A 26,804-nucleotide genomic window follows, 5' to 3' on the forward strand; every position below is an offset into this window, starting at 1 on the left:
GAAAGAGTGAACGGTTTTCAGGCAGAGTAGGAGTACTTTTGTGTGGCTATGTGCTGCTGTCTGTCAGCTCAGGCTCTGCCTATGGCAAGAAGATGGTAGGGGGGTACAGGGCAAATCCACAAGCCTGGAATTGCCCCTTCCCATGCCCCAGGATGACACCTTTCCCTCAGAAACTGCCCCCACCAAACTTAACATATTCTGCACATACTTGTTGATACGTGTGCATGTGCGCACGAAGCCCTTCCTGGGTGCTGGGACAGAAGAGAACATGATCCTTGCCCTCAGAGGACCTGTACTGTTCTGGGGATGCACAAGCAACCCATGCAGAAGGAGCAGCTTCCTGCTTCCTACAAGAGTGAGGTCCTGTGGCACTGACTATCTACTTGGTATTTCAGTCAAGAGCCTCCAGGGAGGACTAAAATAACTACAGATGAGTCGGTTCTTGAGCAGGCTGTGGAAGGTAGGGGCTAAGAAAAATAAAGAGGGAAAGGAAGACGGGATAAAGGGAATAAAAGGGAAGATGAGAGAGAATGCATTGCCATGCTGAAGTGCTGGCCACAATGCAGAACAAACGTCCTCAGACCTCTCTGAGTAACGACGTATCCAAGCCAACCCCCGGAACAAAATGAGACACACCAGTTACCTTCTGCAACAAAATAAGAGACTCCTCCTGGCAGAGGAGTAGTCAGGAGGGTAAAGGCATGAGAGTGGGAATTAGCTTGACTCGGGGGCAGGAAGTGTCAGAGGGAGATGGCCTACCTAACAGGACAGATGCGTTGTGCAGGGCTGGAACTGAAAAGAAGGTTGGGGTCAAGAACCATCTGTTGTGCTGCTGCTTTTTTGCTCTGGCACTAGCTCTCCAATATCTGCCTCATCAGTAACTGGATGGCATCGTCACCTGCCCTAGTCACCATGCAGATGGGCACAAGAACCAACTGAATCTGTCTGTGAGGGTTTTGTGGATGCAAAAGGCCCCGTGGCCTTGCGTGGCAGTGTTATCACAGGACAACTTTGATAGGATGGGGCAGTGCAAAATGCCAACAGCTGGGGGGATGGCAGGGTCGAGAGTGGTTGATGGCACCCGGAGACTTTGCAGCCTCCTAAACTGGGGTGTTTAACTTGGTATTGGCACCAAATTTAAATTTCCATTTTTTTTTCTGACTAGCTAAATATGCAGAAAAGTTGGGGGACAAGGAGTTAAGTGTCAAGCTGCTTTATTCTCTGTTCTCATGTCCATACTTATTCGTGGTTCCTCATTCCTCATTCGTGGTTCCACATGTCACCAGTGCTGGGCACATTTTGTAGACAAGCAGGATTGAGTTGAGCTGGAGCCTTCCTTCTGTGAGTGGCACAGACCAGATCAGCAGACCTGTGGCAGGAGTTCTAGATTTGAAGGTCTGCTCTCCAAAGGAGCACAGCATTTCTTTCTCCCATTCCAGAACTGAGCATCTAAGTCCAAACCACTCCAAGAGAATAGTGGAGGCTGGGGTAAGTGGCTGAGTCTCCCATACCCAGATGCCACCCTCTCAAGCAAGCGAGAGCCTCGGTGCTTCTGGGTCTCAGCAAAGCCAATGCTATCCAAGGAATCAGCGTACTCAGCCCACTCCAGCCCCTTTCGGTCCCTGGTTCTGAAGGCTGGGTGTCCCTCCTGTCTCACAGACAGAGGCTGAGTTGCAGATGAGGAGATTTCTGGCCTCTGCTGTGTCTGCTGGTCTCAGTCCTGGCAGAAGCTGGAGAAATGCAGCTACTGCCAGCTCCGTCCTCAGTGCGTGTGTAGGATGTACCTCCATGGGGTGGGGGGCGGGGAGGGTATGCTGCTGTTGGGATCCTTGCCCTGCTGGCTTCAGGACTTCTGGCCTTGGAGAGAGTAAATTCTGGGGTTGATTGGTTAGTTAGTTAGTTAGTTAGATTGTTTGTTTGTTGAAATAAAATCTCACTGTATAGTGCAGCCTGGCCTTGAACTCTCTGTGTAGCCCAGGCTTGCCTCGAACTTGCAGTGATCCTTCCGCCTCAGCCTCCTAAGTGCCAGGGTTACAGGCACCACCACGCCTGGCTAAATTCTGGGATCTGAAGCCACTCAGTTTGTGATATTTGTTATAGCAGCCACAGAAAGTAAGGAGAGTAAGGAAGGAATCGGAGATGGCCGGCACCTCACAGCCTGAGCAGCTGGAGAGGACGGTCCCTTTCCTCTACATGGAGAACCAAGGGGGGCAGCCAGCCCTGTGAGCTGGACCCGATAGCCGAGCACTGCCTGCAGCGCCTTGGGAACATGAGCTGCCCGGTGTCCATCAAACCTCTGGCAAGGCAGCCGTGGGGCCTTTGGTGCACAGCTAAACTCACTGGCCCAGAAAGAGAGAGAGGCTTGAGTGGCCCCATTTCCATTTCCCCAGGTCTGTCCCAGACTTGACTTCCAGAGTCTGGTTTGAAGATTTCATTAGAAATCAAAGAGTCCGTCGTTCTTTTTTTAAAAACACATTTGGCTGCAGCGACCGGTGTCCCTGCCTCCTGTAATGAGCTGGGTGACAAGAGTCCTTGAACAGAGACTGAATTTGAACTGATCAGTGGCGTTTGGGGGCTGGAAAATTGTTCCAAAGCCAGCTAATTTATAACGTCACATGGGCTAGACTGGAAGACCCAAGAGGATAGGCTGTCTCTTGGCTTTTTATTTCATCTTTTTTAAGAAGGAAAAAGAAAACACGGAGTGCCACATCTGGCTGATGAGCATTCAGAGATGGACCTGCCCCGCCAGACCATCAGGAGACTGGGGCCTGTCCATCAGCCCAGGCCCGTTTCTGCCCAAAGACCTCGGCAGCCACTGCCACCCCTGTCCTTTGTGCTCTGTCACTCTGATGCCCGCTCCCAAGCTTGCTGAGCTCTGGCTCCAGCTCATTTGCAGAGGACACCTGTTCCTTAATTAGCCCCAGCCCTAGGTCTGCGTCTTCATCTGGGCTGCCGCGGACGTGCGAGCTCGCAGCTGGCGCGAGGCTGCTGTTTGGCAGTCTGTCTGTGGCTGTGACTCTGTGGACCCTGCGTGGTGTGGCCAGTCTGTGCTCCTCAGTGTGAAGAGGAAACATCCCAGCAGCCGTCTAGTTGTGGGTGTCACCGCAGCTGGTCAGATCTTCCAAAGAGCCCTTTGCCACCTGCTGTCCCCAGGACTGCGTGCGAGAACGCTGAATGAGGGTGGACCTTCGTTCAGACTCTAGATGCCAGTTCCCTGTCTCTTGATCAGCATCTCTTAGAGGAGTGTGTGCCTGGCCTCTTACTCAGGAACGCCCTCAGCAGCCAGGATTCCCTCCCTCTAGCTTCTACACAGTGGGGTCTCCTTGTTCTGGGATTTTGACAAGTATGCACTGAGGAAGAGGAGGGTGAAGATAGACCAGGCATCTAATAAGCACCCCTAGACGCTGTACTTGGTGTCTGCAGCTGCAGGATTCTCTGCTGACCTTGGGGGCAGTCCTGCTACTCCTGCCCCTTTTTCTATCATGGAATCCTCTAGAGACCAGTCATGACTAGGTTTCCCTGACTCCTGCATAGCCCACCCAGCAAGAGTTCTGCCCCCCGCCGGAGCTAGCTTTCAGATGGCTCACAGGTCAGAGGTGAACCACCCAAACCCCTGAGCATAACAGGAGTCCAGTTTCCAGGGGCCACCACAGTCGTCTGGAAATATTTGTGGCAAGTGACTTTGTATTTACCCTTCCACCTGACATCCCCTTCTCCATCCTTCAAAAGAGAAATTCATCAGTGGAAACTTCCCCTGAAGTGGTAATTTTCCTAAATGACTTACTGATGGTGCTGCATACAGACTGGTTCAGCCAGAGGTGGTGGTTGCTTGTGTGCTAGCTACTGCGTCCCGGCTCTGCTCCCTTGGCCTGAGAGACTGTAGAGGGCCTGCCCTGGCTTTAGCCTTTCCCTGTCACCCCAGCCTAAGGGAAATGCTTCCCTTTCCCCCTATTCTAAATGGAAGGAGGGCTTTTTCCAAGGACCTCAGCAGAAAGCTCTTTCCAGAAATCTCCTGGCCCTAGTGGCTGCCGGACGCCTTTACCCACCCCAGCTAATTAGAGCCTTATCCTTAAGCGGCACTTGAGTCCTTCTGTCACTCATCTCACAGTGATAATGGACTTGGATAAGAGGTCACAGCTTCTCCCACATCCTGCTCTCCTTGTGGTGGGGGCAGGGCCGGCTCACCCCCTTCTGCGGAGCTCCCGCCTGCCTGCCTGTCACGGGACTGGCCCCAGGCTCGGCAGCTGTGATGAATTTACCCAAAGCACAAGGCCAGATCCTGCCTCCCCACAGTGGGCCCCTCTCCCCACCTCCAGGCTTCTGTGCCGTCTGCCGCATCTCTGGTGAGTGTCATTAGCTTTAACGTGATAAAATGGCACAGTGTAAATGTTAATAAGGTCTGATGCCTTGCCTGCATCCGAGTAGCAGATTGGAAATGGTACCATCGCCTTAACACCAGCAAGCAGCTTTTAATTCCTCTGCTCCCTGAGCAATCAATTTGGCATGGAAAGCCTGCCCCGACTCCTCTCTCTATTGACTGTGTCATGCCTGTACTCTGATAGGTTCTGCAGAGAGGGTCCTGCAGACCCGTTTTCTAAGACAGTTTTGCTGCCTTTTTTAAGCAAACACTTTCCTCTGTTCTTTTAAGAGCAGTGAACTGAGAAGGACCAGAGGGCTGCACCCAGCTCCCTGCCTGGCTCCCACCCTTCTCCCAGGCTTCACCACTCCCGCTCTTTCTAGGTGTGGCACCTTTTCACCTTAATCCAGGACAGGCCTCTGAGTGAGTCACCCTGGAAGTCTCTGGCTGCTGCTCTCCAGGCTTCCCCTTCCAACTGAGCGGAGGAGGTGACTGATGCGTGGCTTCCTGATGAATGCTTTTCCCCAAGCCCTTCAGGAGGGGCATCCTCTCTCCTGAGCTGTCTTAGCAGAGTCCCCGTCTGCCCTCTCCACCATGTCCCTTCCTCCCAGTAGTGGCGAGGGCATATCTGGTGTTCCTCCTGGATCCTCATCTTGTTGCCGTTTTGTACCTAGTCTGTACTCACAGCCAGCGCTGTGCTGGCCCCAGTGCCTGTCAGAGACCAGAGTAGAGGGGGTGGCGTCCTTGCCCAGGAAGTGCAGTAGCATCTGAACAGTAAGCATGAACTGTGGCAGAGAGCAGGGGCTCTGGATGTCCCGTCCCACTCTGGTACTTGGCACTTAGCCATGGTGATGCAGCTGGACCCAGGGAGCCTCTGCCCGGCCAGGTGTGCCCTGGGGTTGGCACTGGGCCTCCTTTCCTATGGACAAGGGCTGTGTGCATGAACTGTTTGCCACACAGCTCCGTGCTGTGTGCAGCCACTGCTGTGTTCTCTCACCGCTCTTTTCCTCACCCAGGCTGTCTTCACACTCCTTCTGGGACCATTCACGTTCTTTGACGTCCAGAAGACCAAGTACCTACAGATCCTGACCTCTTTGATGAGATGGATCGGTGAGTGACAAACGTCGCTGTTCTCGTCCTTCTGCCCGTGTCCCTTCCTCCGCCTCTTCCAAGAGGCTGAGCAGGCTCCCAGCACGGCTGGCTGGGTATTGCTGACATGTCCTGCCTGGTCCTCCAACCTTCCCAGAGGGCAGGGGCTGAGGCAAGGTGCTTTGCCTGCCCTTTCCTGGTGGGGAAACAGTACCAAAAAAAAAGAAAAGTGGCTTTTTCAAGGTCATGTTGCATAGATGGAGCTGGGCTGGAATCCTGTCTGCTGATTCTGCGGCCGGGCTCCTTCATACTCCGTGCTGGCTTCCCACCAGCCCACAGGTTGGCCTGGGTTGGGCCATGCGCCCTGGAGGGCACCGGAGCAACAGCATTCTCCCTTCTCTGGGGTCCACCGTGCAGCACAGCTATAAAACCCAGTGGGCTGTGGCGGCAGCCACTCACTGCCTCCCAGGTCCTGGACCACCAGGCGTGAAAAGGTACCATCCACAGCAGGTTCTAACTGACCAGTACATGCTGAGTAAGAGCACTGTCGTCCTCAGCTGCAGAAGAGGGTCTCTTCCCCTTAAACCAGGTTAGTCATAGGGCATTTGTTAATTTCTAACATACCATGTAGTCAGCCACCTGAGGGAACTTACGTAACTGGCCCGAGGACAAGAGGGTGTGGGGTTCCTGCATCTCCATCGGCCAGCGTGTGCCCTGGGCGCCTGTTGGACACTAATTTTGTTGTATCTGAAAGCAAAGGAGGCCGACGGGGTATTGTGGCACAATACACACCTGTAGTCACAGCACTCAGGAGGCTAAGGCAAGAGGATTGCAAGTTTGAGGCCACTTGAGCAACTTAGCAAGAGCCTATCTCAAAAAGGGGCAGGGGTAGGGATAAAAGCGTAAAATCCCCCTACCATTTTAAAATAATAGTAAAAGCAGAGAAGACCTATGCTGTTCAGAAAGAAGGCCTGGATCCAGTGCGTATGTTCAGGCACCGGGAGCTGCCCTGCCCCCTGGCACAGAGGTTCCAGAGGAGCCTTCCTGTTGTCCCCGCCCTTCTTTCCCACCCCAGTTGCCCCTTCCCCTCCTCAGGACCGGGTGTCCACTGCCCTGGTTCCCTGCAGGACCTGGACTAGGTGAGGGTGTGCTGAGGATAGCTTCCACCCAAATGACTTCTGGCCTCTCCAGTCCGCAGTGTGAAGAGCCACTGAACACACGGGAGCCCTGGTATCCACGGTTGGAAGGGACTCTCTGGTCGGGCAGCTGGCCCGCCTTTCCATGCAGCCCCAGCCAGGGAGCTCAGGGTGCTGTGAGGCTCCCACTCCACCATGAGGGCCATGTTTTCACCAAGCCAGTACCCTCTTCCTGCTCTCGGTCCATCCTCATAAGGACACAAAAACAGGACCAAGGTCAGTTCTGAGGCACTGATGAGGCCCCACAGGAGTGCACTGTCTGGGGACTTGGATGGGGCAGAATTCCTGGTGGCCCCATCCACGGGTTCTGATCACAACAGGATGCTGTCCCATTTCATCCCAGTTCCAAAGCCCCGGGGTAAGTTAACATGACCACTGGGAAGAAAGGAAAACTTGTTACTTAGAGCACAAGGGTCACTTGAGCATCGTGGACAGATGTTGGGGTAGCAGGGGTTGCTAGCAGGGTTGTGTCTAGAAGTTGGGTTCAGCAGAGAGAAGAAACAGACTGTCCTCCTCCTTTTTCTCTACTTCTGTGAAGTATTTTCAAGCGCTGGTGATCTCCAGTTTTCTAGGTGAGCAGGATCTGGAGAAGGATGTTCTCCATCCTCACCTGCCTGGCCTAACTCTGATACCCTGGCTCTGGCAGTCCCTGCAGCCAGGTCTGCAGCCCTGAAAACCTGGCCCGTGCTGTATTTACCATGTAAGTGGTAAGAAGGAGCTTGCTAAGCCCTGACCCAAAAGCTGAGGTCTTTTCTGTTCTCCCCTGGCCCACGAGGACGGGCGTAAGGGGCCCAGGTGGAGGGACACACTTGCTTTCGTAGTGTGATGGATTCCCTTGTCAGGCTCCGGGGGATGACTGCTGGATAATGACAGTTAGTGACTTTAGTAGCGCTGTTGAGTGCAACCAGTTCTTCTCTGCATCTGGCGGGTGAAACACTCATTCGTCTTCAAGTGGAAGCTTGGGGAAGGGAAAGGAGGTAGCTGATGGCAAATAAAGGCCCCCACAGATCGAGTCCCAGACTTGAGTCAGTGGTTCCAGCAGGCCCAGGGTCCTAGAGGATGACTTCCAACAACCCTTGCCCCTTTCTACCCTCTCCTGCCCCAGAATCTAACTCAGAGGGAATCAGCTGTCCAAGAGCTTTAGAAAATTCACTGCTGCTGTTTCCCGGCAGTGAGCTGCCCGACCACTCTTGATGTGATGCTGTTTTGCCTCCGCTGCTCCCACAGGGCAGCCCCGGTCACTGCGGGTGGACTGTCTCCAAGGCCCCTGCAGTTAGAAGAGATCCCTCCCCACCTGGGGGTCCTGGGGCCCTCAGAGGCAGCTCCCTGCAGCACTACAGTGGTTCCACCCGGGAACCTCGGGGAATCAAGTGCCTGGGCAGAGACCAGCTTGTGCAGGTCATGGGCGCTTGTCTGTTGGTGGTGCCATTGCTGTCTTGACACGTGTCTTTGCAGCTGTTTGTCTCTTGACAAATCTCCCTTGATTTGAGATATAATCAAGTGTCAGGAGCCTCTCTGGGGAACTGCTGTGGGCGACAGTATGAGAAATCACTTTTCTCCACGAGACACTCAGACCCCTGAGCTTGGAAGGCACTTTGCCCAGTAGCACAGCCACTTGGGATAAAGGAAGACTGCCTCGGTCAGTAAACGGAACCATAACATGCCAGGGCTCGGTTCCCAGCTGGGGCAATGGCACTGCCCGGGCCTTTCTCTTCCTAGACCAGATGGATGTGGGTGTCTTCTGTGGCACGTCCGCAGGAGAGGAAGGGAAGGGAGGTCATGGACTCCTCCCCAGAGCCATCAAATAATGCCAAGTGAGCAGCCCTGTTTATGGGACCACCCTCAGTCTGCCTGGAGACATTTGCAGGCCAACTCGGAACAGGGGCTGGACCCCACCAAGGGCGTCCCTCCCCTGGGCCAAGCTCACCCCTAGCACTTGTTCTAGAACACCATATAAGCAGCGGTCTCAGAAGCCCCACTTGTCTTCTCAAGCTCCTGCCAAGTTGTCAGTAAGCAGCAAACGCTTCTCATTTTGCCTCTAAAAAGCAGCTGTGTGGCCTGTCCCCCCATGACCCTCCCTTCCACACCCCCGCCTGCCACATGCCTTCCTCTTCCCTCTCCCCAGATTAGGGCTGCGCCTTTCCAAGAGCCAAGTAGGGAGCTCAGGGTGGCAATAAGCTGGCTTGGGTTCCAGGAAGACAAAGGGGAAGAATGAGCACCAAAGGGACCGGAAAATCATGAATAAATGTGCTGAGCCGGAAACTTTCTCGTGCTTAATTAGGAATTTGTTCTGCCATCTGTTGAAATGAGGCCGGGGAGATTGCAGGCCCCCGAGCTCTCCCGAGGAGCCTCAGGCCAGGCCCCTTGTGCTGCCAGAATGGGACTTTAATGGGTTAAGGGATTTTGCAAATAGCCACTTGTCCAGGAAAAATGTCGAAATGTGAATGGCAGGTGTCAGTGTTGATTCTGATCGGTTTGGGATATCTGGATTTCGGATGCCTCTGAATTCACATGTGCAAGGACAGTCTCAGTTTGCTGTCCCCCGCAAGTGAGAGCGTTAGCAGTTCAGGTGTCGCCCCCTTGGTCTTCCAGCCAGCTCCCCCAGGCAGCCATGCCAGATCAGCCCTAAGTGTCTGAGCAGAGGGCTTTGGCTGTGGTGACTGGGGCTGCACTTTCTGGTTGCCACCCTGCACCCCTCACCTTGTTCCCTTTGATGCGTGGGTCAGACGGTGTCTCGTACAAGAGAACAAGCCCCGTAGAGCAGTTTGAGGCTGCAGGAGGAACCACGGCGAGAATCAACATCATTGTCAACTCAGCTGGCTGTTGCATCCAGAAGAAGCCTCACGCTGAGCCTCTCTAGACGCCAGCCAGGAGGTCAGGGACACAGCCTCAGCCACTCAGTCCAGGAACAGTGGTGGTGCAAGGTGTCCATACTGGGTGCCCAAGCTGAGATCCATGCAGCCTCCCCTCGCCACGCCCGCGCTGTGGTCCCTCAGGACACACAGGGAGGGGACCCCTCCCTCTACCCCCAGCCTGCACCCTACCACCTTGGGGGAAGCTCACCCTGTGGAAAATGGGAAGCAGCCCATCTCCTGGATGGCAGAGAGCTCCTCTAGAGCCCCCAGCCCTGCCAGCCGCAAGTGGACCAGGACACAGGAGAGAGGCAGCCAAAGCACCGTCCTGCTGGCACGGGCCACGCAGCCATGGCCTCAGGTCCTGAGCCTTAAGCACGCAGTCCCATGCCTGTCGGCTGCTCCCACCCTGGATGTCCAGCACAGGGCTCTCAGGCTGGAAGGGGCCACAGAGGCATCATTACTTCGGTCCCATTACGTACATTCCCACAGGCTCATGCAGGTACCTCCCGCTTGGGGATCTGAACAGCCGGCTCAGCTCGAGGTGCCCACTTGGTGTTATTAAAACCAGATTCTTTCTAATAAAGGCTGCTGTGGAGCATAGCTGCCCTGGCCGGGTCTGGGCTGTCTAGGACCCACAGGGCTCGCTCCTCTCTGCTTGTGGATTCAGAGCAGACGCCAAGCTCTCTTCTGTCTGTGTGTTCCCCTCAAAGTGGGTCAGACACCATCCTCTCCAGGCATCTGTGGGGAAGCTGGAGGCTGCCTGGTGAAGTTGCTCGGCCCTGGCTCCGCACCCCACCCCCAAGTGCCCCAGATTGTTTTCCAAGCCACAGGGAGAGGTGGGACTTGGCAGTGGTGGGAGGCAAGGCGGAGGTCCCCAGGAGGAGACTGTTATCTGGGAACAGCAGACTCTGGTTTTTACCTGTCCCCAGGCCCATGACTGGTGCCTGTGGGGGGGCCTCCCACCGAGACTGCTCCGATCTGTCACCACCAGCGGCCAGGGGTCTTGTGAGCCTCAGCCATCTGTTGCCCACTACCGCCAACTGGCGCTTGAATTCTTTCACAGCCACTCACTGGCACTTCTCAGAAGTGTGGGAAGGACCCTGCCTCCCCATGCAGGCGCCTGTGCCCCGTCCCTCCCACAAGCAGCCGGCCCTCCTGCATCTGCAGCCCAACCCACCAGCCTTTGGGCCGCTCTCCAGGGCTCTCTGGGGCTGTTCAGGGCCCTGCTCTTACTCCTTCAAGTGAAGGGAATCCGGAGAAACCTGGACATATGTTTCATTTTGGTCTTAATTCTATTCTTGCTTTTCTAGAAGTGCTCTCTGCAAGCGCAGAGGTCAGTTTATAGAGAAAACCAGTTTCTGTGCTGAGGCTAAAGTGCTGTGCTGTTAGGCTAAAGTGGACATTTAATTAACCTTTGCTGGAGAATAGCCAGCCACATGCCCGCACATCACGCCTCCATCAGGATCAGTCAGGACCTACCGGAGCGCCCTGCTGGCCACAGCGCTCTCCCGAGCAGCCCTCGTTGTCAGCGGCTCTGAGGTGGCCAAGACATGTGCCGATCTGGCCACCAGATGGGGACTCTTGTTCTGCCAGGGAGCTCTGTGGACACTGATGCGGCAAGGGAGGGTAAGTCCCAGATCACCTGTGCTCAGTGGATCAAGGTGTGTGGCCCAACAGAGGTTACAAGCCTGGCTGGGGTGAAGGACTGAGCTTCCCAAGGGGCCTCAGGGCAGTCCGGCGGTCACACACACCTGCAGAGCCATTGGGAGCCACAGCAGCGGCAGCAGAGCTGCAGCACTCACTTTGAGACTGGGAGCTCCAGAGGTCCTTATCTTGGTGTCAGCTCTCCTCTCCTCTTCCTCCTCTTCCTCCTCCATCTTCTTTCCTTCCTGGGCTTTCTCTGCATCTAGCGAGCTGTTCAGGAGGAAGGGCCAAGCAGCTTTCAGGGGAAGAAAGTGACAGTGTCTGAAATTTTGTTTTCCGTCTCCAGGAAGGAGATTAATCAGCCGGCAGCAGAGGCCCCAGCTCTGACTTCCCCATGGTTACAAACTGAGCTGCTCTGACAGCTTAGGAGTGAAAAATGGAGGCTAGGCCTCCCAGGCACCACCTGCGTGCTCCAAGGGTGGGGAAAGGTGAAGGATAACAAAGCCAGAACTCTTCATTTCTTTTTTGTTGTTGTTTTTTTTGGTTTGTTTTCCTTCCAGTACCAAGAGTCGAACTCACAACCTTGTGCTTGCCAGGCAGGCGCTTTGCCGCTGAGCTAAATCCCCAGCCCCTGAGAACTCTTCATTTCATACTGATAATTGGTCACTTCAGAGCTGTATACCTGTCCCGCATTAGTGCCCACCTCCTACCACAGGGAAAGAGGACAGCTCTGCTCTGAGCCCCTCAGAAGGCATCACTTAGCCATGGGGCTGAACCTAGACCTGTGAAGTGGGTGATTTCAACACTGTTCTACTCCTGACCTCGAATCCTCTGGAAAGCTCAGGAGCCAGCACGCATGGAAAAGAGTCCTCCCTTTCAGCAGAAACCAAAGAGTTTGGGGAGGCTTGTTACAGGCAAGGCTGGCACAGATGGCTCATCGCGCAGGCTGAGGGAAGAGTCAGGGAATTCCTCCCAGGCAGAGTCCAAGGGTGTCGTGTCCTCTGTGATATACGCAGGATGCCCATGGCCGGTGCTCAGGTACAGAGGTAATGACCAGGAAGGATGGAGCAACTCAGGCACCAAAGGGCCTGTCCAGAGAGAGCACGCTCCCAGGTGACAGTGGGGGGACACCAGGCCTTCTGTGTCTTTGGGGACACCTGGAGGGGCAGGAGTGAGAATCGAGAATCACCCAGGCCCATAAAGCAAGTGTAAGCAGCCTGTCCAGGAACTGCCCAGAGTTCTCCTGGCTCCCACCTCACCGCTGGCCCACAGAGCCCCAAAGGCAAGCTGATACCAGTGCCGAGCGTTCCTAGGAAGGATTCTGACAATGGCTTGACCCAGTGGGAGGGTGAGGTCACCGGCATCATCCCGATCTCCTCCTCAGACAAAGATAGGCAGACCAGGTCTTAGGATTAACAGGGTGTTTCAGAACGGGAAGCGAGATTCTGAGATGATAAAAGGACTTCTGTGTTTTTTTTGAGCAATTGCTTGGACCAAACTGTCAGTCACTGCACCTGCTTATTTTCTCCCCTCAGTGCCATCATAGCATCACCTTTTTTTTTTTTTTTTGGCTTTTTTTTGTTTTCGTTTTGGTTTTGGTTTTTGAAGATAGGGTCTTGCTATATCGTCCAGGCCCAGCCTTGAACTGACAATCCTCTGCCTCAGCCTCTGAGGGTTACAGTGTTCGGGTTACAGGCATGCGTCACAGTACCCAGCTCTGTCGTTTCCAATTTTAAAGGCAATGTAACAGTCCACCCCAAGATTGCACACTTAGAAGAGTCATCACTGGGCACAGTGGCACAAGCTTATAATCCTAGCCACTCGGAAGGCTGAGGCAGAAGGATCTCATCTGCAACCTGCCTGAGCAATTTAGCAACACCCAGTCTCAGAACAAAAAAGGCCTGGGAATGTAGCTCAGTTGTAGAGTGTCCCTAGATTTGATCCCTAATACTGAAAACAAGAAGAGAAAAATTTTTAAAAAGGAGGGGAAGGATGGAGGGAGGGAAAGATAGAGAAAGAAAAGCAAAACAGAGTTGGGAGTTGAAGCCAGTATAACTTGAGAACTTGAACTTGTTCAAGGGGGAAAGAATCCTCCTTCCCTTTGGGCATTTCCATGAAAGGACAACTTCCCAGGCTTCACTGACTCCTCCACCTGCAGGCTCCTGTATGCTCCTCCTGTCTCCTGCCAGATGTGGCTCTTGTTTTTGTTATTTGTTCTGATAATTTAAGGGACAAATGCCCAGTCACCAGTTCCTGTGTTTTGGTGCTGAGGCACTGTTGTGGTCCTCAGGGGTTCTCAGCTCAGGCTGCTGTTACTGTGTCAGCCCCACCCAGCCCCCCTGACGGCACAGCTTAGGGGAGACAGACCTGTGCCCCTGCACTCAGTGAGGGCCACGCAGCAGTGAAGGACGGAGCTGGTGCCCAGTCCCTCCCCAGATCCAGCTTCCTGCCTGGAGCTCCAGTACCCGAGCTGGGGATGGGCACACCCCAGCCATTTGTTATCATTAGCCTTGGCATGTTGATTCTCTGCTCAGAGAAGAGAGCGCCATCCTCCCGACAGCCACCTTGACGGATGGCCTCCTTTTGTGTGTGCAAGGGCTGTAGCCAGAGCCATGCACAAGGCTTAGAGAACAGCATGAGGTCGCCTCGGGGACACCAGGGGCCAGGGTCAGAGGTCAGGGAGTTGAGGGGGTGGCTGTCCTGGAAGCAGCCTGCCAAGGAGGGGCGCAGTGCAGTGCCAGACTTGTGGGAAGGACTGGGCCACGGATGCTAGGATGAGGTTGATTGGATTTCCGCAGGCTTGGGACAGGACTCCTTGGGAAATGAGGGTCTGATGATCTGACAGACAAACTGGATGACCAGCTCCAAGACAGAAAGCCAGGGGTGTATTTTACCTGCCTTGGGAAGAGAGATTCTAGTTTCCATGGCCTGTCTTGAGGAGGGAGTTATGGGCCAGGAGCTGTAGACAAAAACATTTGTATATTATGGAGCATTTGTTGGATTCCTCAAAAGTGAGCATCGAAGCTCTGGGCCACAGCCTCAGACGCCTGCTTGTCCCTTCACTTCGTCCCAACAAGAAGTCACTTGTGTGAGGTCTTCACCGTTGTGGCTTAGCTGGCCAGTAAGACCCTGTTCTTCTTCCTGCAGCTCTGGGGCTGCTCAGGAAGCAAGAGGCTCGGGAGAGATGTGAGTGTTTATTTACTCTCAGCCTCTTATAAATCAGCATCACTTTTGGCAGGCAATCAGAAGGATGTTGGCCCGCCTGTCCTCTGCCAAGGAGAAAGGCCTTGAGGACAGAGACAGTCCCACAGTGACTTCATATCCCGCAAAAGAAGAAAGGGTGGGGTTCTCTGGAGAGCAGCACTTCTCTTCTGACCTCTTTCAGAAACTCACGATAGCTCTGTTGAACGCTGTGAGACTGGATCCTGATGTGAGATCCCATCAGGCCCACCGCGCTCACAGTTTGTAGCCACTGATTCGTGGAAGCTTGGGAAGCCACGGCCTCCCTTGCTTCCTCTCACCACCCAGAAATGGATGTGCTTTTGCCGAGAGATGGAAGCCATCCCGGCCTTGTGGTGGGCAGTCAGTCCTCGTGCGAGTTTTGCTGTCACCCTGATGTCTCCAGATGGTACAGGAAGATGCCTCCTCTGTCCGAGCAGGGCCCAGAATCTGTGCCTCGTTTTGTCTCAGCTCCCAAGATAATGACTTGCCTTCTGCACCTGTCTTTCTTCCTCCCTCCCAAGGGGCGGGCTACGCCTCAAGGTGAATCAGTATGGTGAGGCCGGCTTGTAGAGCTTAGATCAGCTGTCAGAAGTCTGTGTGCAAGCAGCATATAGCATCACATGGACTTAGCAGTCCGGAGCCTGGGGAAGGACCAGGGAGGGGCATCTGAATCCTTGTCGCTGCCCTGCAGTGAGCTTCTCCTCTCCTAAACCAAGAGCAGGTTGTGACCACCACAGGCTCAGGGAGTGGAACAGCTGAAATGTCCCTGCAATCCCTTCTGACCCAGGGTCTCTTCAGTGACTCCCACCCTCCAACCAGGTGATCTCCTGCCCTTTGTCTTAACCCCCCCATGTCCTCATCCACCTTGTAGCCAGTGTGATGGTTAGCCAGTTCTTTGTTTGTTGTAATTGTCTTCCACTGTTTTCTCCCTGGACTACAGTTCCTAGGAGGAAGGGGCCCATGGCTGGCTTCATGAGCTGTTCCCAGCTGACCAGAATAGGGCCGGCACTCAACAGACACACAGTATATCTTTGTTGAATGGATGGGATGAGTGAGTAGGTGGTCCAGACTGAGCCTTGGGTTACACAGAACCAGTACAACTGTCACTCCCTCGGCTTCTACTCACCAGATACTAGAAAGAAGTCTCCTCCCCTTGTCGCCCTCCAGCTGAGCCTGCCCAGGCCCAATAGTCCTCATGTGACGTGGTGTCAGGCCTCACCAGCCTGTCGCCTCTGAGTCCTCCCTGGCTCCTTGCTGCTTCTCCTCACCTCTTGGAGTGTGACTTCCGGTGTGGAATGGTGTGGCATGGTGTGGATGTGATAGGGAAGAGAATTAATAGGACCAGCCTCGCCCTCAGGGGGCTGCAGGCTCTGCTCAGGGACAGGCCCTGTCACATCTGATGGGGAAGCCCAGGGTGTCTGGGGATCGCTCGGTGCTCTACCCCATCCACATCCCTCTGTGCCTTCCGCACAGCCTCCAAGCTGGACACGAGCCAGTGTGGTGCAGGCGACTGAGCCCCGGGCACCAGTGTCCACCCAGAGCCACACTCCCTGCTGCGCCTTGATGCAGTGTCTGTCGCTCACAGCCTGTCACCCTCATTTCACTTTGATTTATGGGCAGACCTGATGAGTTTTTGGAGCAGCTGTCTCCCAGGGACGGGGCGATCAATCTAGGAGATAGCTGTTGAACCCTCCTCCAGCAGCCAGGTAGGGAGATGACAGGGACAGAGGGGTGCAGTGCCAGGGGTAGTAGGGTTAGGCCTGTGCCGCTCGCCTCAGGACCTCTGCAGGTCTGTGCTCCCTACCCGCACCCTCTCATTTCGTTCCCTTCCCTTTTTTCTGTCCATCCAGCAGAATCCAGGGTAAGAGTGTACAGATTTCCTTGGAAATTGCCTGGAGGCCAGGCCAGAACACCTCCCTTCCGTCACACACCCGGGCACAGTCAGTGCTGCCTGCTATGTACCTTCAGTGGGGAGCTGAAGGATGTGCCTCTGCAGAGGTTGGCTGGGGTCACCCTTGGGTGTCACCAGCCTTCCACCCAAACAGGGCAGGTTTTCCTGCCTTGTTCTCCTAGACTCGCCCTCCCTGACAAGGCTGTGCCCTCCAGGTCCTTACCTGAGAGCTACCACTCCACGAAGTGGCCATTTTTAAACACCCCTGGAATTGCCTCCCGAGAGGCTTCTGGCATCTTCTTTTTATTTTGGGATGGCTGCAGACATCAAGCCCTCAAGGGCAGATTTGGTTTTTGAAAATAGACTTTTTGATTAGGATTGAGAGAATCCATTGGGAGCCTCATCTAGGTAATAGCATTAATCAAAAGATTGTAGGGCCGGGGATATAGCTCAGCGGCACGGCACCTGGCTGGCAAGCACAGGGTCGTGAGTTCAATTCCCAGTACCAAAACAAACAAAAAAAAAATTGTGAGATACATCTTTTTTTGAAAGAGAAAGACAGAGACACAGAGAGACAGAGAGAGAAAGGGACTGACTGTATAGCCATGGCTGGCCCCAAACTTGTGGTCCTCCTGCCCTAGCCTCCCAAGTGCTGCAATTACAGGTGTGCCACCACTCACAGCTAAAATACATCTTATCACCCATAGCTATGGCTTTGTAGGCCATCCTGAAAGTTCTAGAAGATACCCACATTATCACTGACATAAAAAGGGAGCCCCCTGAGATAGCTGCTTTGGAGGACCCGTATATGCAGGTGAGGGGGATGCAGAGGTGTGTGCTTTCTAAAGCCAGTCTCATTACTCTGGAAACCTACTTTATAACTTTGCAATGAAGACAATCCCAGTCAGTGCTGTCCAGAAAGCCTCCCTGAATAACCAAGCCAGCTTCCATCTGTATCTCCTCCAACTTTTTGGAGATTTAGGGCTGGGGAGGCAGAGAAGCACTAGGTCGCATCTGGGCTGAAAGCAATTTCATGTGCACATCTAAACAGCCAGCTTCTCCCTGCCCTCCTGCCTGCTCACAGGACCCAGAGGCCGAGGCCGAGGTCAAGCAGCAGAAAGACAGCTTGGGGATTTCTCCGCTGGCCTCTTCCCAAATCCACGTCAGCTTTGCCAAGGGCCTGGAGCAGAGCCATGAGCGGTAGGGACAGAGCAGGATGTGACTCTTGCCTTGCAGCAGCCGCCCCCTTGACCTGGGCCGAGTGCCTGCCTACAGTGGCACAGCCCCCTGGATAACTGGCCAGGTAGCCCCACCCCACCCCTACCCGCCTGCTCAGTAACACTTGTAACTCTTCCTGGTACCCAAGACTGCCCTCCCAGCTAGCCCTTGCCCATTCTCCCTCATCGTGCAGCCCAGGTCTTCCTCACAGACCTCTGCCAGGCGCCGCCCTCCTGCAGCCACCCCAGGAATCTCTGGGTTAAGCCAGATTGCCCAGAGTCCAGGCTGAGACTCAAGGAACTGGGTCGCTGCTTCCCCTTGACTAGCCAGGACTGAGAAGATTTGTGATGGTCTGGAGCGGCAGGAGTGGTGGGCTGGAATGGGCTGTGAAAGGTGGAAACAAATCATCTTTTTTATTGGCAATTTTCACAGGGCTGTTCCCTCCCTCCCCTCCTGTCCCCGACAGTGTCAGGCAGTTCTGATGAAAAGTAATAGATGATTCTGCCCTGCTCTCCGTTGTCATTGTGGGAAGACATCAGCCTGGCTTCCGGTGGGTCGCAGCGGAATGACTTCTTCCTCCCAGGAGCCAGGGATCGTGTCAGGCCCCGAAGGAGACAGTGGAGGTCCCCAGCCTCCCCACCAGAAGAGCTCTGAGCCTCTGCTGGGGCTGACAGGAGCTGCCCACGGGGCACTGCTGGCCTACCATTCTTCACACTTGTCTGCACTGCTCACCAAGAAGTGTCACACCTTTCCGTGGCTTTATCTGAGGGACCAGGGCACAGGCTGGAGGGGCTGTGAGATCTGTTCTGAACGGAAGCAGCAGTTTGTAAACCCCAGAATGGAGTCGGGGCACTGGGGGTCTCTGTGTGTGCTGAATAGCCAACAGTGACAGTTCTGGGTACACTGGATAGCAGATACAGAGGCCAAAGGATCTAGAAGTACAGAAGGATCTAGAAGTACCATCTCCGACTGCCAGGGATCCTGGCCCATGGGTACTCAGTTCTCCCTGAACACTGCCGGGTTCAGGCAGCCTGCTGTGTGCGGGCTTCCCACTCAGTCACCTTCAGGGAGCACGTTCTGTAGGACAGACTGGTGGGCCAGTATCCCAGTGGCAGGCCTCTGAGGAAGGCCATTGTGCAAGGCTGTTGGGTGAAGCCAGCCTGTCTCCATCCACAGAGGAAGCCCTTACTGCTCTGAATAACGTCACAGGTCCTCTCCTGCTTCTGCAGCAAATCCCATCTCCTGCCTGTTCCACCAGGCCCTGGAGAACGGAGTCATGTGCCATTGGTCTCCAGCCTCGGTGGCAGCAGCTCAGCACTTGCAGTCCTCCGCACTGCCCCTTGGTGCTGGGTCTTCCCTAGAGGGGCCACCGGCCACTCCGCCTGCTCTAGTCCTGCGCACCCACCTCTGCACAGCATTCCTGCCTTTTTTCCTCGGCAGATCCAGCAGATGCCCAGCCTAGAAAAATACCTCCTTCCAAATGCTCTGTGCCCTTCTGCCCTCTGCCCCCCACCAGCTGCCCAGACAGACATCCTTAAAACCAAAGGAGGAAGAAGGAACATTAATGCCAACCCAGCCTGCTCCCTGCCAGGAGCTGTCAGAGTCCTTGAGAGAGCCTTGGGGCTGGGGTTGGGTGCTGGTAATGCTGACCAAGCCTGGTTCACCCTGCTGATCACCCAGCACCTCCCTGCTCTGGAACATGCCCAGTCTCCCCCTCCACTAGGGAAGGAAAGAGAATAGAACATGGAGAGGGACGCATGGGACATTGATCTAGTTCAGCAGCCGCTGCTGACCTGGCCCAGAGCATGGCTTTGGAGTTGCATGAATCTACGTTTTAAAGATTCTTTCTCACATGGCTCTGGGCCCCACACCAGGAACTGTTTGAGGCAGGGTGATTCCATCCCCAGTGGCTGACTGCCCCATCTTGTTTTCCAGCTTTCGCCGTCATGATCGTGCTGGCCCTGGTCCGAATTGGGAAGGGGCAAGGGGAGGGGCACCCGCCCCTGGCTGACTTCTCAGGGCTGCGGAACCTGTTTGGGGTGTGTGTCTACTCCTTCATGTGCCAGCACTCCCTACCGTCCCTCGTCACCCCCGTCTCCTCCAAGCACCACCTCACGTGCCTGATGTTCCTGGACTACACGCTCATCCTGGCCTTCTATGGCCTCCTCTGCTTCACTGCCATCTTCTGCTTCCGTGGCGACAGCCTCATGGACATGTACACACTCAACTTCGCCCGCTGTGATGTCGTGGGCCTGGCCGCCGTCCGCTTCTTCCTGGGCCTCTTCCCTGTCTTCACAATCAGCACCAACTTCCCCATCATCGCCGTGACCCTCCGCAACAACTGGAAGACGCTCTTCCACCGCGAGGGCGGCACCTACCCGTGGGTGGTGGACCGCGTGGTGTTTCCCACTATCACCCTGGTGCCCCCTGTGCTGGTGGCCTTCTGCACCCATGACCTGGAGTCCCTGGTGGGCATCACGGGGGCCTACGCGGGTACCGGCATCCAGTACATCATCCCTGCCTTCCTGGTGTACCTCTGCCGCAAGGACACTCAGCTTGCCTTCGGCTATGGGACCATCAACAAGCACAGGTCTCCATTCCGCCACACATTCTGGGTGGGCTTCGTGCTACTCTGGGCTTTCTCCTGCTTCTTTTTTGTCACAGCCAACATCATCCTCAGTGAGACCAAGCTCTGATGGCAGGACGTCCCTGGTGACTGGAAGGCTGGGGGTGACATCTAGATGCTACCCAGGCCTTCATGGGCAGGCAAGGCGGGGGCTCTCTAGGGGCCTTCCTCAGCTAGAGGTCTCCTCGCCAGCAGGACACCGCCTGATCTGCGCCTGGCCTTGCCCACTGGGGCAGCATGTGGCTGCTCCCAGATTCTAGAAGGTACCCCTCTGTTTCACGTTCCACCCCTGCTCCTGGAGGCGGGCTCCTCCCTCTGAATGGTGGAAGAGGCAGTGCTGGCACTGCCACTATTTATACCAGACCCTGTGTCCCTCCTCAACTCTCCCCAGCCCCTCCTGCGCCCTTATCTATCCACTAGCATCTGCTGCCTCTTCAGGGGCCAATCCCAGGCCATAGCCATCCTAACTCGGCCTGCCTGTGACAGGCAGGACCCACCTTCCTGCCAGGCCTGAGTTGCTAAGTGCCACTCCTAGGGGTAAACCTGGCAGCCCAAGTGACAAGAACAGCAAGTGCTAATTGGTATCAGGGTCCCCAGGCCAGAGCTATGAGAACCCTTGCTGTGGGTGCCAGCTCTGGGCAGCAGGAAGATGGCACATGCCTTCTGCAGGGCACACAGCAACCTGCAAGCTGGGGTCAAAGCCCGGGGAGGTCAGGCCTCCTGAGCAGCAGCCCAGCTCGCTGCCGTGCTCTGCTGTGGCCCCTAAAGGTGGCCCCCTTAGAGCCTGGCTGTGAGTGCTCTCCATGGCCCTGGGTGCCGTGGGTTGGATGGAGCACCCGCCACCATTTCCATGGCAGGAGGCCAGGCTCCCAATCACCTCTTGCTCTCAATCACGCATGTACCTACGGGCCAGGCACCTTAGAAACAGGTGACTCTAGCGAACTGCATTTTCCACGTGCCTTCTGCTTCGGAGCTAGGGACCCTTCCTGACCCTGGCTTTCCCCAGCCCTGGGCCTGGCCCCACCCATCCTGGAGCCAGAGCAGCTTGCCTCAGAGCTGCCTCTGGGGGATCTGGGGGCTCAAGCCCCTGCCCTTCCCTCTTGATTTCAGTGCCTTGCTCAGCCCTTGTGCGGGAACTTTCACCCGCTCCTCCCTTCAGTGTCTCACCATCTTTAAAGCTGGGACAGTGTGATGATGCTGGGTGTCCCGGGGCCCAGGGCAGTGTGCAGGATTTGCAGGGGATGTAGATCTTCCAGGCGGCACCCTTCCACCTCTAGCCCTAGCATCTCCACCTCTAAGAGTCCTGGGTGACAGTTGACCTCAGTGTGTTTTGTCACTACTGTCGCATGCCAACAGTTCTCATGGCTTTCCCACGTGGCATCAGCTTCCATCCATGTGAAAAGAAACACCCCTTCCCACCCATCTGCCATTGTGGCATCCTCCCAGGGAGGCTGTGCCCCGGAATGCACCAAGAGGCCAGCACTGTAGCAGTAAAGCCAGAAATGACGAAGACCTGCCCATCGCCTTGTGCTTAGGCTTTCCCTAAAGCTGCCCGGCTGTTTGCTGAGAACTCAATTAAAACATCTGTATTTACCCTTCTCCAATTATATTCCCTCTTGCTTAAGGACAAAGCAAATTAAATCATTGTGCCGCCCCGGGCTCCAAACCAAATTTTGGACGCAAATTTATTAGCATCATAAAGCTCAGGTTGATTTATGTGACAATCTGGAGCCACCCACAGGAGTGGAGTCTGGTGGCTGTGTTCCCCTCCACCTCCAAGCCAGGACAGCCCCTGCCCTGGATGAAATTGGCCCAAGGTGACCACATGACAGATGCCGAGCTGGGCCCTTCCCCCTACCAGTGTCTGGTTTCTTTGCTCCTCTGACTCCACCTTCTGTCTGTGCTGCTAGAGGTCTCATGAGGTCACCTTGTTCTACACCACCAGGCCTCTGCCACTGATAGCCAGACAGGCTGCGGGGAAGAAAGACAGAACCCTAAGTAGCTAGATACTAGGGTGATGCTACGTACATTAACCCTGGTCAGCTGTGAGTTTTTACATCAGTTTGGTGAGGTGGGCAAGTTAGGTCATGATTTCCATCTGCAGAGAGGCCTGGGGGTCCGTGGTAGGGAGGAAGCACAGGATGCCAGCCCAGGCTGGTCCTGGGTACAGGTGTCACTGTGGAGGAGACATTAAACTCAGCAGCCTCCAGCGATGTCATCCACCTGGACCAGTCCCCAAGGACAGGCAAGATCAAAGTGGGAGTAACATTCTTCTCGCACCCTGCCTAAGCACCAGGCCCACCTGAGCACTGGAGCCTGGTGCCAGCAGTCCTGGCTGTTCCTCACCTGAGGCCAAAGTGGCGGCCGAGGCCTGGAGATGAGGCAGATGGCTCTTGACAGCCTGGGAGGAACTGCTGAGTGTTGGAAGGTGTTTGTGGGCACACGGCCAGGCCTCAGGCCACACAGCTGTGCTCACCATACAGGGCAGGAGCAGCCTCAGCAACAGGCTGATGCCAGAGCTGCTCTGCCTCCCAGGAAATCAGCCCACGGGAAGTGTCTGGCAGTGCCAGGCCCAGGGGGAGCAGAAGGCTGAGGCTTCAGCCTGTAACAGGAGCAGAGTCCCAAAGAGGGCTGACTCCTATCAAGGGGCACAGAAAAACTGACTCTTAGAGACGAAGATCCAGGCTGCAGAAGAGTCCTGCCATCTCTCCTCTGCACAGCTGGCAGTGTCAACTGCACACTGAAGAAAGTAGCCTATAAGGAGGGCACGCTATGTGCCTGGCACAGACTGTGCAAACCTCCAGGGTCCCTTCCTCCTCTGTGATGTTGGGGAGCTGGGGGACCTATATGGCTGATTGTCATGGGAATTAATGGAATGAGCTTAGTGCCTGGCACAGAAGCACTCAATAAAGCTATTTAGTGATGCTTATCTCCCTTGTTGCTTGCCTGCCATAGCTGCAGTTGTAGCCCAGGACCTAGGACTCACGACTCCAGACACTAATTGCTTTCATGGCCTCCTAATGAGAGGAGGATTGTAGCCACTGCCTGCTGCAGTTCACAAGCAGGAAACTAATCAGAATTCTTCAGGGTCTAGAGGGCTTTTTGGGGAGACAGGTTGGCTCTGGTTCTCTAGCCCCCTAGAAGCTTGGATAGCCCTTCCCTTCCAAAGAGCAAGGCAGAGCCAGGCATTGCGGTGCACACCTGTAATCCCAGCTGCTCGGGAGACTGAAGCAGGAGGATCATAAGCTCAATGCCAGCCCAGGCAATTTAGGCCCTGTCCCAAAATTTATAAAGGGCTAGAGAGGTAGCAGTGAGTGGTAGAGTGCCCCTGGGTTCAATCCCCAGTATGGGGGCGGGCAAAGCAGGAGAGGCTGGGTCCTGGTGGAGGACATCATGCTGGCCCTTTTCTGAGCTCTGCCCCCTCACCCCCAACCTAGCTCCCTGGTAAAAGCTGGAGTGGACATGAGATTTTGGCTAAAGACAGATGAGAGAGAACAGCTAGAGGAGTAGCAGCAGGGAGCTTGCTAAGACTATAAGATTATCCTACTGTGAGGGTAGTGACAAAGTCTCTCCCAGTGTGCTACCAAAATGAACAGTAGCCCTGGGGTCCCCCATTCTTCAGGCCCTCCTTTAGGATGCTTCCACATCCGTGGTATCACTTCCTTCTCCCCTGCTAGGCTTTCTGCCTCCCTCGGAGAGTCCGGATAGGCAAAACACTGTCCGTCTGAGCAGGAAGCCGGCCGCTCCATCTCTGAACCACCGTCAGTGTCTTCCTGCATGTCTTCTCCCAGGCACACCCCTCCCATATATTCCTAGAGAAGGAACAAGGCACCCAGCGCCTGGCCCTGTGAGCAGAAGCTGCCCCTCCTCAAAGCCAGCAGCAGGCTCAGCTCCACACTTGGCTTTTAATTAGCTTTCCAGTTCTTGGTTATTAATGATCTTGGGCAGCAAGCAGAGCAGCCTAGACCTCACGGCTCCTCCCAGCCTCACCTGCTGCAGCTTTTGCCCCAGAGCTGCCCTGCAAACTGGGCTCAGGGAGGATAAGAGGTCAAGCTAGTGGCCAGCCCTGAACCCTGGGCCCATTTGTGACTATGCCAAGGTCAAGCTCCTTTCAAGCGCTCACCTGGACTCACGCTCCCTACACATTGTCGAGCCCTGCTCCCGGACCTCGCTCCAGCCAAGAAAATTCACGTGGCAGAGAAAGTGAACTTGACCATAACGGACGGGGGCCACCCGTTTTGGGGGCAATCAGACTCACTATGAATGGAAATATAGTCCATCCTACCTTTTCATCCCTAAAGTAGGGGGCTGGGGATTTAGCTCAGCGGCAAAGCGCCTGCCTGGCAAGCGCAAGGTCGTGAGTTCGGTTCCTGGTACCGGAGAAAAACCAAAAAAAAAAAAAAAATCCCTAAAGTAAACCATGAAGGTCAGTTCTCCCGGCCTTCTCCCAAGCAGTGGGGTCTTTGGAAATTGAAAAAGGTACCCAGCGTCTTGGCCACCAGCAAGGAGCTATGGGAGAAGAAACTGGCCAGAGACTCCAGCGGTCTTTGCATTCAGCCCTCCCCAGCTTCCTTCCTCTCTGTCCGCCCAGCCTCACAGGACTGCCAGCCCTCAGCCTGTGCACCCACAGCAGCTGGGGAAGGGTCTAGCAATTGACGGTGCTCCTGTGTGCTCAGATTAGATTGACACATGGATGCCTCTTTGCTTCACAGTTACTGTGGGAGGACAGATGTAATTGCACGTGTGAAAGCATTGCATACCGTAAGCAAGAACTATCTTATGAGCTGGTACAGGGCCAGTGATGTGTGACAGCAAAAGGAGGTTGGCTGGGAGCCCCAGAGGGAGGTTAGAGGGCTGGAATGATGGATGGATTCTCCCACCTGAGAAGTCCTGGCACCAGTGAGGCAGAGCCTCACCCAACCCTAATGCCACTTGGCCAAGATCGAGAGCCCATTGAGCAAATGCAGCCAGTCAAGGCACAGGCCAGTCCAGCAGGCTCCCCACAGCAGACCTCCCACAGCCTTTCCCACCTTGACACTGTCAGGCTTCCAGGGGGTCCCTGGCAGGGCGAGACAGCCACAGCCCTGGCATAAGCTCTCTTTTCAAGGAGATTTGAGGGATGAACTGCATTCACCATGCCCAGGCTAAGCACATTTGTCACATCCAGCACTGGGGTGAACAGGCACTGATTACCAAGTGGCTTCTGCTGCTCGGAGCCCCTTTCTCAGCTTCACCTGCTCCCCATGTCCCTCCCTCACACTCTTGAGACCGTCTCCCTCAGAGGAAGCTACCCAGCTAATCCAGTCAGCCCACCTGGGATACTCCCATGATGCTCCTCTTGCCTACAGGCTGTGGTGCCCACTCCAGGATGCAGAATGAGGCAGCCAGGACCAGTGAATTGTAAAAGGTCAGTTTAATGTCCCGGAGGAGACTCCAGCTAGATGGAGCAAGAGGCAGGATGTCCCTGCCCTAACCTCAAGTTCCAGCCTCCACGCCCCCAGGCCAAGGCCACAGCAGCCATGACCAGGGACTAGCTAACATCTGGGCAGGGTCACCCTCTGGGGCGCTACCTCTTCTGCTCGCTGTGATTCAGGCTGGGTGGGCAGGACTTCGTGTGATTGTGGAGACAGCAACAGCCCAACTCACTCTAGGGCCTGAGCCTGCTAAGGTCACTGAGGTGGCCAAGAAAGCCATCACCTGCCAATTGGGTTACATGGCCAGGATTTCACAGTAGAAGCCAAAAACGATCGAACCTGCCTGTCCCCTACCCTCAGCAGTGCCCCGCAGAGAATCCAGAGCAGCAGGAATCAGAGCGCCGGCACCTCACACTTCTGACTCCAGACTGGAGATCCGCCGCCAAGTGCAAGGCCCCAGGAAGCCTTGCGTCCCACAGGCTCCCCTGCTGACCTCTTCCAACACCCCACTGTCCCTGTAGCCTGTGCTCAGCCCCGTGGTCCTGCCTCTGTGCGCTGGAGGGCCCCAGGCCTCAGTGAGCCAGGGACTTTGGCTGGCACAGGGTGGGAGGTGAGGGCAGACGGCCCCCCAGCAAAACGGCAGTTGGGCATGGGTGTGCAGGCAGATGTGCTGCCTAGGCTGCCAGACCGGGGCCCCAGCAGGCACGCCCTCCCAGCAGGCCTCCCGGTGGGACAAGAGCCGCGTGGACTGTGCCTGTGCCAGGCGCCTGCAGGCGGGTCGGGCATCGGGACAGGCGCAGGCGTGGCCGGCGCAGCCGAAGGTCAGCGAGCCAGGGCGAACGAAGGCGTTGGCCACTGAGCTGGGCAGGGAAGCGTGGCGCGGGCGCGGACCGTGGGCCCAGGCCGCGCGCAGCAGAGCCTCCCGCCGGGCCAGCTGCTCCGGGCCGAGCAGGGGCAGGTCAACCGGCTCCGGGGGCTCCGGGAAGAGCGGGAGGAAGGGGCGCCGGGATCTGTCGGCCCGAGGGAAGGAGCTGTAGTGACAGTGTGCGGGGGACAGGGGGCGCTCTGGGAGCGCGCGCCGCTCGGAGGCGGAGAGGTGCTGCTCAGCGTACCCCGCCCGCACGGGCCACCGCGTCTCCCAAGGCGGCCGGCCGCACACCTGGGAGACGTCGGGCAGCTGCGTCCCGGGCGTCGCATAGCAGCTCGGGGGCTGGGGGGCCCTGCGCACCAGCGTGGCGCGACCCCCCGAGGGAGGCCCCCAGCTCCTGGAGCTCGGCTCGGGCGGCGGGGCA

General features: G+C 55.7%; 2 protein-coding genes across 5 annotated transcripts in view; one reads left to right on the forward strand and one right to left on the reverse strand.

Annotated features, from left to right (window-relative positions):
* The window catches only part of Tmem104 (transmembrane protein 104), a 62,502-nt gene extending 39,475 nt beyond the window's left edge, over positions 1-23,027 (forward strand). For all 4 annotated transcript variants that reach the window (XM_005412255.2, XM_005412256.2, XM_013508654.1 and 1 more), the window contains 2 exons: positions 5,374-5,467; positions 19,408-23,027. In XM_005412255.2, coding sequence (XP_005412312.1) covers positions 5,374-5,467; positions 19,408-20,168 — 855 coding nt within the window. In that variant the 3' untranslated portion in view covers positions 20,169-23,027. The remainder of the gene's footprint in view (positions 1-5,373; positions 5,468-19,407) is intronic.
* A 2,465-nt stretch (positions 23,028-25,492) lies between these two features.
* Grin2c (glutamate receptor, ionotropic, N-methyl D-aspartate 2C) overlaps positions 25,493-26,804 on the reverse strand; it is a 17,324-nt gene continuing 16,012 nt past the window's right edge. Inside the window, exon 12 of the mRNA XM_013508612.1 lies at positions 25,493-26,799. Within this exon, the coding sequence (XP_013364066.1) occupies positions 25,922-26,799 (878 nt within the window). The 3' untranslated portion in view covers positions 25,493-25,921. The remainder of the gene's footprint in view (positions 26,800-26,804) is intronic.

Source organism: Chinchilla lanigera, unplaced genomic scaffold (genome assembly GCF_000276665.1).
Source record: "Chinchilla lanigera isolate Chin_1 unplaced genomic scaffold, ChiLan1.0 scaffold00152, whole genome shotgun sequence".
Taxonomy (NCBI): Eukaryota; Metazoa; Chordata; class Mammalia; order Rodentia; family Chinchillidae; genus Chinchilla; species Chinchilla lanigera.